The sequence below is a fragment of the Dermacentor andersoni genome, chromosome 10, assembly GCF_023375885.2.
Source record: "Dermacentor andersoni chromosome 10, qqDerAnde1_hic_scaffold, whole genome shotgun sequence".
NCBI lineage: Eukaryota > Metazoa > Arthropoda > Arachnida > Ixodida > Ixodidae > Dermacentor > Dermacentor andersoni.
In genome coordinates this window covers 85,179,200-85,192,067 of record NC_092823.1, presented here as the reverse complement: position 1 = coordinate 85,192,067, position 12,868 = coordinate 85,179,200, and the positions used below count along the sequence as shown (strand labels likewise).

The following is a 12,868-nucleotide window of genomic DNA, read 5'->3' as shown; positions in this document are numbered from 1 at the left end:
AACAGTGGTGTGGGAGACCACGTCCGGAAACTTCTCATTGCCTTCTCTGCTCATGTATCGATTTTTTCCGCGCTCAGCTGAGTTTAAGGCTATTGTACAGTTAGATTCATAGGAAGTTTGGGCGGCGGGGAGGGGAGGGGGAGTCAGTGTTCAGAGAACTGAACCTTCAGAGCATGTTCGTGTGGGGTGCAGTATATCACGGTGTAGACAACGAAGATGTTATGTAACGCAATAACGTATTGCCGCAAAATAAGGATGACCTGTGTAAAAAAAAAAAAAACAGTTCTTCGGGTTAGAACTTTCCCAAGTCACAGTGTAAGCTCTGAGGGATCCCTTAGCGGAGGACACGGGATTTTTTTATTTAGATCATCTGCGTTCTTTAACGTGCACCTAAAATACGCCTTGGAGTTTTTTGTATGCTTGCGTCACACCGATCAGCTCAACAGTGCTGCCACGGAACCACCGTATTGGCTGTCTGTTAGAAGTGACGTAGTACGAACGATGTGAATCACCCGAAATTGGCTGAGCGCATATTTTGTACGCAAGTTCTTGTCAGCGCACTCTGTACATGCGTCAAGGGTAGGTTGGGCGTTCCTTGGACGTCGTACAATCGTGAACTAAAGCTTGTGGACCGCATCCACAGAGAGAAAATGCGCAATTACACCATGACCTACCAATGCGACTTGAAACAGAGAAAGACCCAACTACATTTCTTTCAGTAGGATGAAAAGTCAAGCGAGTTGGCGTAGATTCATTTTCGTGTGGATCTTTTCGCTCTCGTCGATTGCGCGAGTTGGATTCCACAAGGTGAACACACTTCGTCCCTAAATAATGATAGCGCTCAGTTCCTGTTTGTGCATGTGCATTGGACTGAACTCAACGTTTTCTTTTTTTTTTTCTGTTGGTGCGATCCGAAAGCTTTTGTCCCTCACTGTACAAATTGCGAACGAAATAGCATTCACTCGAGGCGAAGAACGCTTCCTAATCCTAAGTTTCTCTGCATGGCATAGTGCTGTAGTCACGATTGCGACTATAAAGCACCACATTTATTTCGCCTTATTTCGCAACCGTATACAGGGATATTGGTTTTCCATTTTCATTACGCGAATGCTTTCCTGTCTTTTACAGCCGAGCCATGTGCCTGTTCTAAGGCATAACTGTGTCCCACAAGGTATTTTGTAGATATAGTCATCGTCGTAATTACGTAACGCCGTGTCTGTCATTCAGCCGCACTGAGTATCCGCAGCGTTGCTTTCTCCCCTGTAATCCGTGTTAAATTACCCCTGCTTTCGAGGAGATGTTTATTTGCGACATTCGCACAGTGACTACCAGTGGGGTTTTCTCGTGGCTGAATAAAGGCGGCCGTTATTAAGGACGCGCATATACTCGCTCCACGCCCGATTAGCGTCGTTACACGGGGCGAGCGTCGTAAGACACGGGGGACGCGGGCGAGACCCGTGTCGTAAGACAGAAAAGAACGCATTGTGTTATCGCGTGTCATTGCCTCGCCCGCTGGCCTTCGGATTGTGCGCGCGCGTCCTCCTTGCGATTCCGGAGTCGCCGCGACCCTGCCGAATCTCGACGCTTATGCCAGCCGTATAATGACACGCAGGGACCTTAGCCTTCCATCCGAGCTCTGGCGGTGGGAGATCGACGCGTGTCACTGCGGGTCGCGCGTGCGCGCGTTTTTTTGTAAGCACGCAGCGGTCACGTCGCGTCTCGCAATTTCTCTCTTCGCGAGGCAGAGTTGCCAGACCCCTCGCTGTGCGGTGAATGCTGCCACCGCGCTCACTGTTAACCCTCCGCCATTCGTCGTGCTCCTCCCCCTTGCCTTTCCTTTCTCATTTTTCTTCTTTTCTCTACTAAGCGAAAGCAACGTGTACGGCCTCGGGCAACCGTGAAGCGTGGATGAAGTAGGTCTCGGTGAAGAAGCTGAAAGAAATGCGCCAGAGGGCATTGAGTTAGTGTTTCGGGCGCAGTGGGGCGCCGGTTGTGGAATATACCGCACTATAGGGCGACATTATAGAGTTTTAGTTTAGGGGACGCAAGCGGCTTACGTACGCAAGAACTAGAGGCAGCGGTACTGCGCATGCGCGGACCTCTACGTCTGGGTCTGCGCATGTGCAATACCGTCGTCCCTAGTTCTTGCGTACGCAAGCCGCTTGCGTCCCCTAAACTAAACCTCTCTATTTATGGGGCTTCCTGGCGATCTTTTTTGATAAGCGTAATACATTCACTGCTGAAAAGTTGCACATCGCTGAAATAGGACAGGCGTTGGAAAATCTGGAGTGCGTACTTTCGCACGCAGTATCGTTTCTCATTTAAAACAAAAATGTGCACATTAGGCAAGCGATGTACGAGGGAAAGAAACAAGGCTAAATAAAAGATGAGGATCAGGGCATTCTGCAGGAAGAGACGTCCCAGAACCGGGTCCGGTGTGGACTGATGGTGTCAGGTTGAGCAGAGTCATGGGTCTTGCAGTCGGTGAAGTGAATACGCAAGGGTGAGGGCGAAGGATGACACCCACACACACACATAAAAAAAGCATGGCTCCGACAGAGTTGCACGAAGGGCCGGACACGAAATTTATCAGACTTAAGGGATTGGACATGAATGGTACCACGGACGGTACATATACGAGTACGAGGCAATGCGTCACCTCCAATGCTTTTCTAAGGCCTCCTTTTTCGCTCTAGATCTAATATCAGCATGTCAAAAAAGTAAATGCAACATCAGTTATGACAATTAGCGCGCACATTCCCAAGTTATCGTATCCCAAAAAACTTTCAAGCGCAAGCAAAATGGGAGCCACTTTCGAGTTGGATTCTCGCTGCTCCGGGTACCACGTTTCACTCTCCTATGACGTAGAACTGAGGCTCCCAATTGCAACAGGACATTGATGTACCCTATCAGAAGTTGGCCCACCATGGTTGCCAAGCCTGTTCAGCTTGTTTCTCCAGCTTATCCAGCTTGCGGCGTCGTTTCTATGGCCACAACAGCTTCTGGGTGTCAGTCGTTAATTACACGATAATTAAAATGGCTGTAAAATGGAATCTAACGTTTTTTTTTTTCGCAGAACTCACAATACTGTGCGAATGTGAATCGCACATTACGTATTTAACCAATCATCATTTTGCTGCATATGAATGTCACGTCCTCTGGAAGGAAGTGCAGGATATCACCGCATCCTGATGATGCTGTCGGTATAGCCCAGCATGCGTTTTCGGGCGCATTGCAGCGCCTGCTTAAGTGTGCGCTAGTGCAAGAGACTGTCATGATACAGCACCACCGCTGCTATTGACGTTATTGTTATTATGACTGAGTGCGCTTGCGTGAAAATACATGGCAAACTTGTTCTAGTTTCTCGTTAGAACAAATTGTCTGTGTATGAAAGTTTATTTTGTAATATAGTGGGTAACATGTGTCAACTTTCTTGTCTTCTAATACGGTCACGCAAGCGGACGCTAGGTAACTATGGAGTCAGTTATACTCGCCTTAACACGGTAGTTCGCGTCGTGCCGTCAAGGGTACAGGGAGCGGCCGGTCGACGCCGCAGCGACGTATGGAAATCGCTTCTCGACGCTGTGCGTTCCCGTGACGACGTTAACTCGGGTCACACGTCGAGTCTCGAGCTTTTGAAAGCTTCCCGCACAGTCGGCTCCTGGATGACTGTGCTGGTGCTTTGGCACTTGCGCAATAATTTGAAAAAGAAAATGAATAAATGTAAGGAAATGTAGAAGTGTGTTTTGATTACAGCAGCGCCTGTCTCGCCCTCGTCATTTCCACAAGGACGCGATGAGACCCCGTCGGTGCTCAGTGGGCATCGCGTGGCCGCCTCGCGACCCCTCGCTGCTTGTCACGATGAAAGCGCATTGTGCGAAATTCCCGCTGTAGCGAAGCGGGCTGGAACCAAATACTCGGCGTTCCGTTTCTGTCACACCGTGTCTCCACATGGAGACGCGCCTTTTGAATAGTCCCGACTAGTGATAAAAATAAACGATGTTGAACATGGTGTTCAATGGGAACTTAAACCTGCCTAACTGAAGGCAATATCACGGGACACTTTTGTAAAGAGAGGGATGCAAGACAGTTGTACTTTAAGAGATGCACTGCCAGGTTTCACGAGAAGCTCCGCGTGTTTATTTTTTTTTATGTGCTGTCAGTGTTCTTTTGTACATTAGAAAACGTTAAACTTAATAATGACCATCGCCATATACTTTGTATTAACTATTGCACTTCTTTCCATGATTTCGCGTATGACGTAGGAGGCCAATCCGTAATCAACTCACTTTCTTTGTAATTATGACTTCTGGCCTTCTCTAAAAAGATGATATTTGGGACATGTTCGTGCCTTTAGGGGACACCGGCCACTCTTTTTTCTCATAGAACAAGCATATACTAAATGTGACATAATAAGCTGGCATTGAACGCAAGAAAGGTCACATAGAAAAAGTCAGATATTCAGGTGACGTAAATGCACTGAAACAATGCACCACACGATCATGTTAAACAACAAGTCAGAACACAAACTCACCTCGCATAAATATAGAAGACAGAAATTGTATGTGGCCTGACTGTCCGTGCTCTGACGGTTCGTGCACGAACAGTCAGCCCACATACAATAAATGCAAATTACAACAGTTGTCATATAAAACACATAAGAACGAATGTGACCTAAATATTTAGGCTACATGTTTTATTTATTTTCTGCAAGTTTTACAGCGAATTTCCAGTAAAATATAAATATATTTCGAGGCCTTTAGAACACTCAGCGATAATGTGAGACTAAAGGGATTAGATAAGAACCGTATTTTTCTATGACCATTGCATAGCTTCCAAAATAACGCAAATATTACATACGGTAGGGACCTTAACGTTGCTTTGCTGTTCATTTAAATGCATATAGCAGTGCAACAACGCCTTATTTCTGTTCTGTAACGTGTAACAAGAGAAGATTGCCGTATCTTAGACTTGAAATTGAAGAAGTTTATCATCGACAGACGGTACGGCCATATCTGACTTAAAATATCTTAAAAGACAGAAGTTCACAGGAACATAGAGGCTTGAAGTGCTGAGCAGTGGTCGAACAAGAAATGTCGCTGTAGCCAGAGTTCCGCCGAGGGGAATTGTCCCTTGGTCAATCAGACAAACACAGAGCTAATAATATAGCAGTAACCAAGTGTATTCTACTTTGCTGCTGGCGTAAATTTTCGGCAAGAACGTAATCGTGAACACATTGTCTTTTTAAATGTTTAAAATGTCTTGCACTTCGTTAAAGCTCTGTGTTTGTCTGGTTAAGCTCTGCGCCACCAGGTGGCTGCACCGTGCAGGCTGCCGACGTTCACGTGTACGGGGAGGCTTCATAGTTTACGCCTCCGCTCATCCTTCAAAACGCCCAGCTTGCATGCGGTTACCGGAGTACCGGACACGCTCGGTGCTGCGACAGAACGTCGCAACGCACACTGCTTGGATAGCTCTCGCGGTCAGGCGGCTAGCGGAGAGGTTGGAGAGGCTTCGCGTGCTGGCTCCAAGACAACCGAAAGTAGACGACACGACGTCATGCCGTGACGCAAAGCCCGTGAATGCGAAACTTAGCCCCGATCACTCACTCGGCGAACGAGTTGAGAAGAAAAAGCATGGCTAGGGAGGAGGCTAACTTGTAATCGACCGCAACTCTTTTAATAGGAGACGCTTCACTTAAATTGTGGCACTAATGTTTTACTGTACCTGTACCCTACGCGTCTACAAAATTTGCCCGAACCGTTGCAGGGACCCTTTAAGTTTCATGGTGATGAACGTTAGGAATTAGCAACTATTGTGTATTTTCTTTATTCAATGATGGCGCGCTCAGCGTCCGGGCTCGCTTGCTAGAGCAGCTGTGTTGCCATCTATTGACGACGTCCTATACTTTGATACTACCTTAATGGCCTCGGAGATTTCAGCTTGTGCGATCTCGGAGTCCATGTGTCAGCTATGAGCTTCGCCGTGTCGCGTTCACTGCAGCCACTAGCAACATTGAATGCGATAATTTGGTAGGGCAGGGTGCTACAAGCTTTGACAGTGTAAACGGCACTCGCATGTTATTCCACTGTTTTTATTTTGTATACCTATGAGTATGATACTTTGTGTTAAGTCAATGATGGCTGCTCTTCTGAAGCAGTTTCCAGCAAGAATTACCAGTTTGAACTATGGCGCATGGTGTCTGCGAAAGCTGCAAGTGTGCCCGTTTAGCAAGCGTGGGAATGATGAAAAATACTTGAATTTCCGTAATGTTCGTCTTTCTATCTTTAAACGGCTTTGCGATATCGCAAATAAAAAAAATTCTCAATACAGTATTGCGTTATAAATGCAACAAACACATGTTCCTGGCGTACGAAAAAATGAAAATAGGGGCAAAGACAGAACGATGGCAGAAAAAGTAGAGCGCCCTAAATAAATGGAACATTTATTTAGGGCGACGTAAGTAATATTAACATGTTTGCTACCCCTCCTATAGCGTACACCCTTGCTTTTAACCGATTTTTGTAGGAAACTATGTTCTTACGGGTCAGGGTAACACGAATGATTGCGAAGAGCATGGCTAATTCAAGAGTCAGGACAAAACATCTGACATACCATGCCATTTCTTGGTAAATGATCAATCCACGGGTCGAGCGGGCAAGGCTGCCATTAGGCTTTGCGTAAAATATTGTTGAAGTTAAAAAAAGGCATAATAAAAATGTCAACTTTTTTCTACCACTCTCTCTTTCTACCATTTTAGTTAATTTACTCTCTTCCCCCACACTCAAGTGCACGGTAACAAACCGGAAACTGTTGTCTAGTTATCTTCCTTACCTGTCTTATTTCTACGTTTCTCTCTGTCTCAAATAATTTGTTTGAAGTAACAAAAGAAAAGACACCTGGTATACGTTCCCACTAGGCTGTCTTTAGGTGGTGGTCATCATCGTGCTGCACTTGTTGCGGATGGGGCGTACATAAGCCACATAGAGAACAGGTTGAAATACTAGCACCTTGTTTCATAAATTTATTAGCGGTTTTTTGCGGCAGGGGTGAAGAAAGACAACGCACACATTGTTGTGTGCGTTGCGGGCTCCAAGTCGTCAGAACTTCTCGATCCGATAGCAGTACAAGTTTCGACGACTCTTTCTTCGGTTCTTTTTTTACTATTGTTTTTGCATTTAGCGCTCGCACCCCAGAGGCATCGTGGGCAGCGAATGTTTTAGGCGTCCATCAGTAATTTCATTTCGTCTTCGTCGTGGCTGATTACTATATCGACCCTCAGTATTTTTCATCTGCATGGACACTCGCATGAATAGCCACTAGTAAAAGTCAGGGCGCATTTACGAAACCACTGGACCACATTTTTTGACAAGGGAACACATATTGTTGTAACTTGTACTACGGTTTCTTTTTACATCATTGAATACTGTGTAAATATTAAACTTGTAAGTTTTCCTCGTTGTTTGTCTTTTATTCTAGAATAATTCTAACTAGCGTATATTTTGCTTGACAATTACAGTATGTTACTCCGAGATATACCGGGTGTCCCAGCTAACTTGAACCAAGGGTTTAAAAATGAAATATTGGAGTCAGGAGAGTGAAACTAACTGCATATTGGTGATAGGCATTTGGCGCACCACGGGAAATTTTTTGTATCGCAATTACTTAACTAGTAATTAAGATAATTTTTTTAAATTTTTTAATATTGACTTTAGACACTAAATGTGATTCGCAAAGTTGGAGAGCACTTTCAGAAACCCGCATTCCATTATTCGCCATAAAGAAAACCTTACGTGTACCTCTTTTTCCGAGCTCGAAAGAAAGCCCGCGAAATACAAAAAAAATCACGTGACGAGCACATTTGCGCGTCGCGATCGTGCTGCTCTCAACCGTGCTTTCAGTGAACGAAATCAGCTCCGGCCTTTATTCGACGGCCCCGTTGCAGCGGCAGGCCGATATCTTGGCGGGGGTTTTTCGTCCGCGTCAGCTAGTTGGCACCCGGCGACGACGACTTAGTCCCAATCTGATAAGATACTGAGATGGCGAGTCTGCTTTGTCACTCAGAAGCAAAAGAGAAATACAGGGAATAATGTTTCGCCGCGAGGTGTTGGCGGCTGTGTGTTGCAGTTTCCTAATGAGGATTTTGAAAGCTGGAAGCAGCGGTGAAGCACAGTTTGTCGTGTGCTCTTCTTATGCCACTCTCATGCGAGACTGAATCTTTGGTGTAGTGATTACTAGCACTGCAGACATGCCGTTTACAAATGAAGAGAAAGCAGACATGGTTCTGGCTCTAGGTGCATGTCATGGGAACAGAAGGCGCGCTGCAGACCTTATGCAACAATGGCACCCAGGCAGGCGGCCAAGTTCAGTAACGATCCTGCGTGCCTTCGAGACGCTGCGACGGATGGGCAGTTTTACGTCCACACGACACAGAGCACCTGTTTTTGACGAGGACTTCGAGACGCATATTTTATCGCTGTTCGCTCTGGAACCCCAAGCAAGCGTGCGCAGCGTGAGCGAGGATACCGGAGTCTCCAGGTCATCAGTTTGGCGAATACTGCGCAAACACCGCCTGCATCCGTACCACGTACAGCTTCATCAAAATCTGTTGCCACGGGACTTCCAAAACAGGACCGATTTTGCTAATTGGATTCTGATAAAGATGCAGGACGACCCGGATTTTTTGAACAAAGTGATATGGAGTGACGAAGCTAGTTTTTCGCGCAATTCACAGGTGAACCTGCACAATGCTCATTACTGGAGCGATTCAAATCCCTACTGGGTTTTACAGACGCAGCACCAGTACCAGTGGTCATTTAGTGTTTGGTGTGGACTTTTCGACGGTAGTTTGATCGGGCCTGTGTTTTTCGACCAGACGCTGACAGCAGATCGCTACACCAATGATATCCTCAGAGGACCCGTTGACGACTTCCTTTCGGATCTACCGCTCGCCAGGGCCACAAATGTGTGGTTTCAACACGATGGCGCCCCCGCGCACAGCAGCGCCAAGGCTCGGACCTGGCTCGACGCAGCGTTCCCGCAGAAATGGATAGGACGACTAGGTCCCGTGAACTGGCCAGCCAGGTCTCCTGATATGACACCTCTGGACTACTTTTTGTGGGGTCATATCAAGGACAAGGTGTACAGCACACCAACTTCCACACCGCAAGACCTTAAAGACAAAATAACGGAAGTCTGTTTAAACATGCCTGAGGCTGTCATACGAAATGCAACGGCTGATTTGGTTACAAGATGCCATAGCTGTATCGTCGCACAAGGTGACCTATTCGAGCACTTTTTATAATTGGTAAGAAACCGAAATGAAATGGAGTCAGGACAACCGCATGCCACGGCTGTCATCGCCGCACAGCCAAGCCATAAACCGCCACTTTTATTTTCTTTGCAACTGGCAAATAAAACTCCTCTCATTTGAAAACTTCGAGCTTGGCAGTCTTTATCGCGACTGCAAAGCGCAGCGCACTCGCTGCAATTTACACCGTCACGCGCGAACTGGCTGACACGGCCGAAGAAACCACCACCAAGATATCGGCCTGCCTCTGAAACGGGGCCGCCGAATGAATACCGGAGCTGATTTCGTTCACTGAAAGCACGGTTGAGAGCAGCACGATCGCGGCGCGCGAATGCGCTCGTCACGTGGTTTTTTTTGTATTTCGCGGGCTTTCTTTCGAGCTCGAAAAAAGAGGTACACGTAAGGTTTTCTTTATGGCGAATAATGGAATGGGGGTTTCTGAAAGTGCTCTCCAACTTTGCGAATCACACTTAGTGTCTAAAGTCAATATTAAAAATTTTAAAAAAATTATTTTAATTACTAGTTAAGTAATTGCAATACAAAAAATTTCCTGTGGTGCGCCAAATGCCTGTCACCAATATGCAGGTAGTTTCACTCTCCTGACCCCAATATTTCATTTTTAAACCCTTGGTTCAAGTTAGCTGGGACACCCGGTATAGTGTAAGGACGGGATTATGTAACATCTCTTGAAATTGAGGATAGATAGATAGATAGATAGATAGATAGATAGATAGATAGATAGATAGATAGATATATAGATAGATAGATAGATAGATAGATAGATAGATAGATAGATAGATAGATAGATAGATAGATAGATAGATAGATAGATAGATAGATATCATCCCTTAGCAGTCTTTGTGATGCATTATTCGCGGCAAGTTTTGATGTGTAAAACTATGCGACCTAATACGTGCTTGCCCGGTATCCATGTTTACGAAGTATTCGTCCATCACGTGGCCTGTGCAGCTGACGAAGGAGGACGAGGAGAAGCGGAGGCGGCGCCGCGAACGGAACAAGATCGCCGCCTCCAAGTGCCGGAACCGGAAGAAGGAGCGGACCGTGCGTCTGTGCGAGGTGAGGGCTTCCGTTACGTCACCTCACGCACAACTGACACAGAAATGGATGCCGCATCGCGAAATGAAAATAAACCGTATAAGAAACATATAACTGGCCAGTTTTGTGCGACGCATAAGTAGCCCGATTATGAGGTTACAACGTGACAAAGATAAACCGACTGAGGTAGCGCTAAAGGGAGGACAGATGTCCGTGAACACATTTTACTACTAACATTTTATTCGCCAGTTTTAACGCATACACACAGATTATATATATATATATATATATATATATATATATATATATAACCTGTAGAAATAGGAGGCCCAACTCTACATGACCTTTCCAGCTAAACCACTGGCTCCACTCAAATTACGCACGGAAGAAGCCTTTTGTGGTGTTTCCGCTTACTAACAAGTTTGCGGAAATTACTCGGCCTGTTTTGTTCACAATAAAAGTAAAGCCGAAGTGCGCATCGTCTGCGGCGACACCGCGCCACAATTTGTCGCTTTCACTGCAAAGTAATGGTAGCGCCATCTGTCACCCCTATGGTGACACACATCCTTCGTTGTAGCAGAGGCAGATTGGTGGTACCGCGGCACAAATATAGACGATGTTATTTTGTCGACGGCTTTGTTGTTAACGAGAAAAGAACGAGTAATGCTCTCAAACGCGGTGTTAACGCGAACCCTTCTGTAAAATGCTGCCTTTGTGTGGAACATTAGCGGAAACAGGCGGTGGTATAATTGGAAAGGTTGTGCCCACCTTGCACTCCTACTTATGCAGACCTTCAATGCCCTGCAAACGTGTTTCAGCTTCAAGGAAGCACTAAAGCTTTCATATTGAGACTGTATAGGCGTGTTTAACATTTTACTTCGAAAAATCTTCTTTCCTCACGGTGCATTAGCCCTTACGGAAGTGCAGTGAAGAAGCAGTATGCAAATGCTTCCCACCTCTTTGCATCTGATACCCCGGCCAAACGTACCGGTTTCGTTGATGTGCATGTTTCTGCAATAACTATAGCCTTAAAACTCCTGCGTTAAATTATTTCATGTCCAGATATAATTACCGTATCACTTGCATAACCATTCTAGGAATAAATAGAAGATTTCGGAAGGTCGCTGTGCTATAGTCCGCATGAGAAATTAAATTATGGCCCTAATGCTCTTCCCGTATTAGTTTATGTAGAGAGATGAGCACCATTTTCTTTTTTTTTAATATATAAATTCTTTAGAAATCGCTTGGGGCAGATAGCGCAATTTTAGTTCTTACGATGGATTACTAGAAAAGGCAGATATATATGATGTAAAGTAATTAGTTTGAAGTATAATTACCGATTTTCCGTTCACAGAAAAGTATGCGTTCGTACTGCTGACATAATGTGCGCCTTTTCGAGTAATTCGTCTCACGGACTAGAATAGTGCTACTAACCGCAGGTGATCTTTCAAATTCTGTACAGTCTAAAAAAATAAAAAAAACAACATCGGGTATAACAAAATGGGAGGGCATTCAGAAAATAATTAGGTTGTTTCGGTTTTACGTCCGGCAAGATTGCAAACATTGCTTCTTAATAATTTTGTGATATCAGGAAAATTACAGTAGCTTTATTTCCTTTGTCATACAAATAACCTTAACACTGAGAGCAGCACATTAATAACAAATTTAGCCGCGGTCCTGCAGCCCAACTATCTCTCCAAAAGCTACGAGAATTCTTCGTTCGAACATTTACACAAATTCTGGCGAGTTGTCTTTAAAAATGTCAGGTATAACGATTCTTTATTGTTCCGCTACTACGGTCACTTTTGTAATTTCTTTGTAACTCCACAAATCCCGAGGTATCATTTTTATACTTTGCTTTGATATACCTCAAAATACTGATTTAGGAGCGGGAAACTTAACGCAATGGTCATACTAGCGTTTATGATACAATGGAGCGAAGCTTTAGTTGCGAATGGTTCATAAAACGAATTAATATTTAATTATATCCTATACTAATAATTTTAATGGGAACAACATTTTATGATTTCGAATAATCATGAACAGTCTTTTGATGTGGATTAATAAAGTAGATATATAATGAGAAATGTATTACTTAAGAGAGCCACACTAAAGCTGCTTAGCCGCACTAGGCCTTCTCTCAAAACTATTATTTTTTTTTTTTTTAATTCGTGGTAAACGGTGAATTATGGCAAGCAAGAATGGTCAAAATTTCTCGCCGAAATCCCAGCGCCAATACGTCAGTGTGATGTCACGAATATTTTCTTTCGTATTTGGGCCGTAGTGGGTGCGCACTAAAAGCTCTTCAAGTTTGCCGAGTTCACTTTTTTCGCTCTTGCAGAATACAATATAGTCCGTTTTTGCCAACAGGAAATTAACTACGCCCGCGCAGTTACCGCCAAAATCTCTGACGTCACTGCCAGCTGGTGCGGGAACATCAAGTTGGCGTCACCAGCTATCTTGCTTTCTTGAGTCTCTTCTGGTTTGCTTAACCTCCTCTAA

General features: G+C 44.9%; 1 protein-coding gene across 1 annotated transcript in view; it reads left to right on the top strand.

Moving 5' to 3' along the window:
* LOC126544196 (uncharacterized) overlaps nucleotides 1-12,868 on the top strand; it is an 84,089-nt gene that overhangs the window by 66,046 nt on the left and 5,175 nt on the right. Inside the window, exon 4 of the mRNA XM_050191436.3 lies at nucleotides 10,280-10,387. Within this exon, the coding sequence (XP_050047393.1) occupies nucleotides 10,280-10,387 (108 nt within the window). The remainder of the gene's footprint in view (nucleotides 1-10,279; nucleotides 10,388-12,868) is intronic.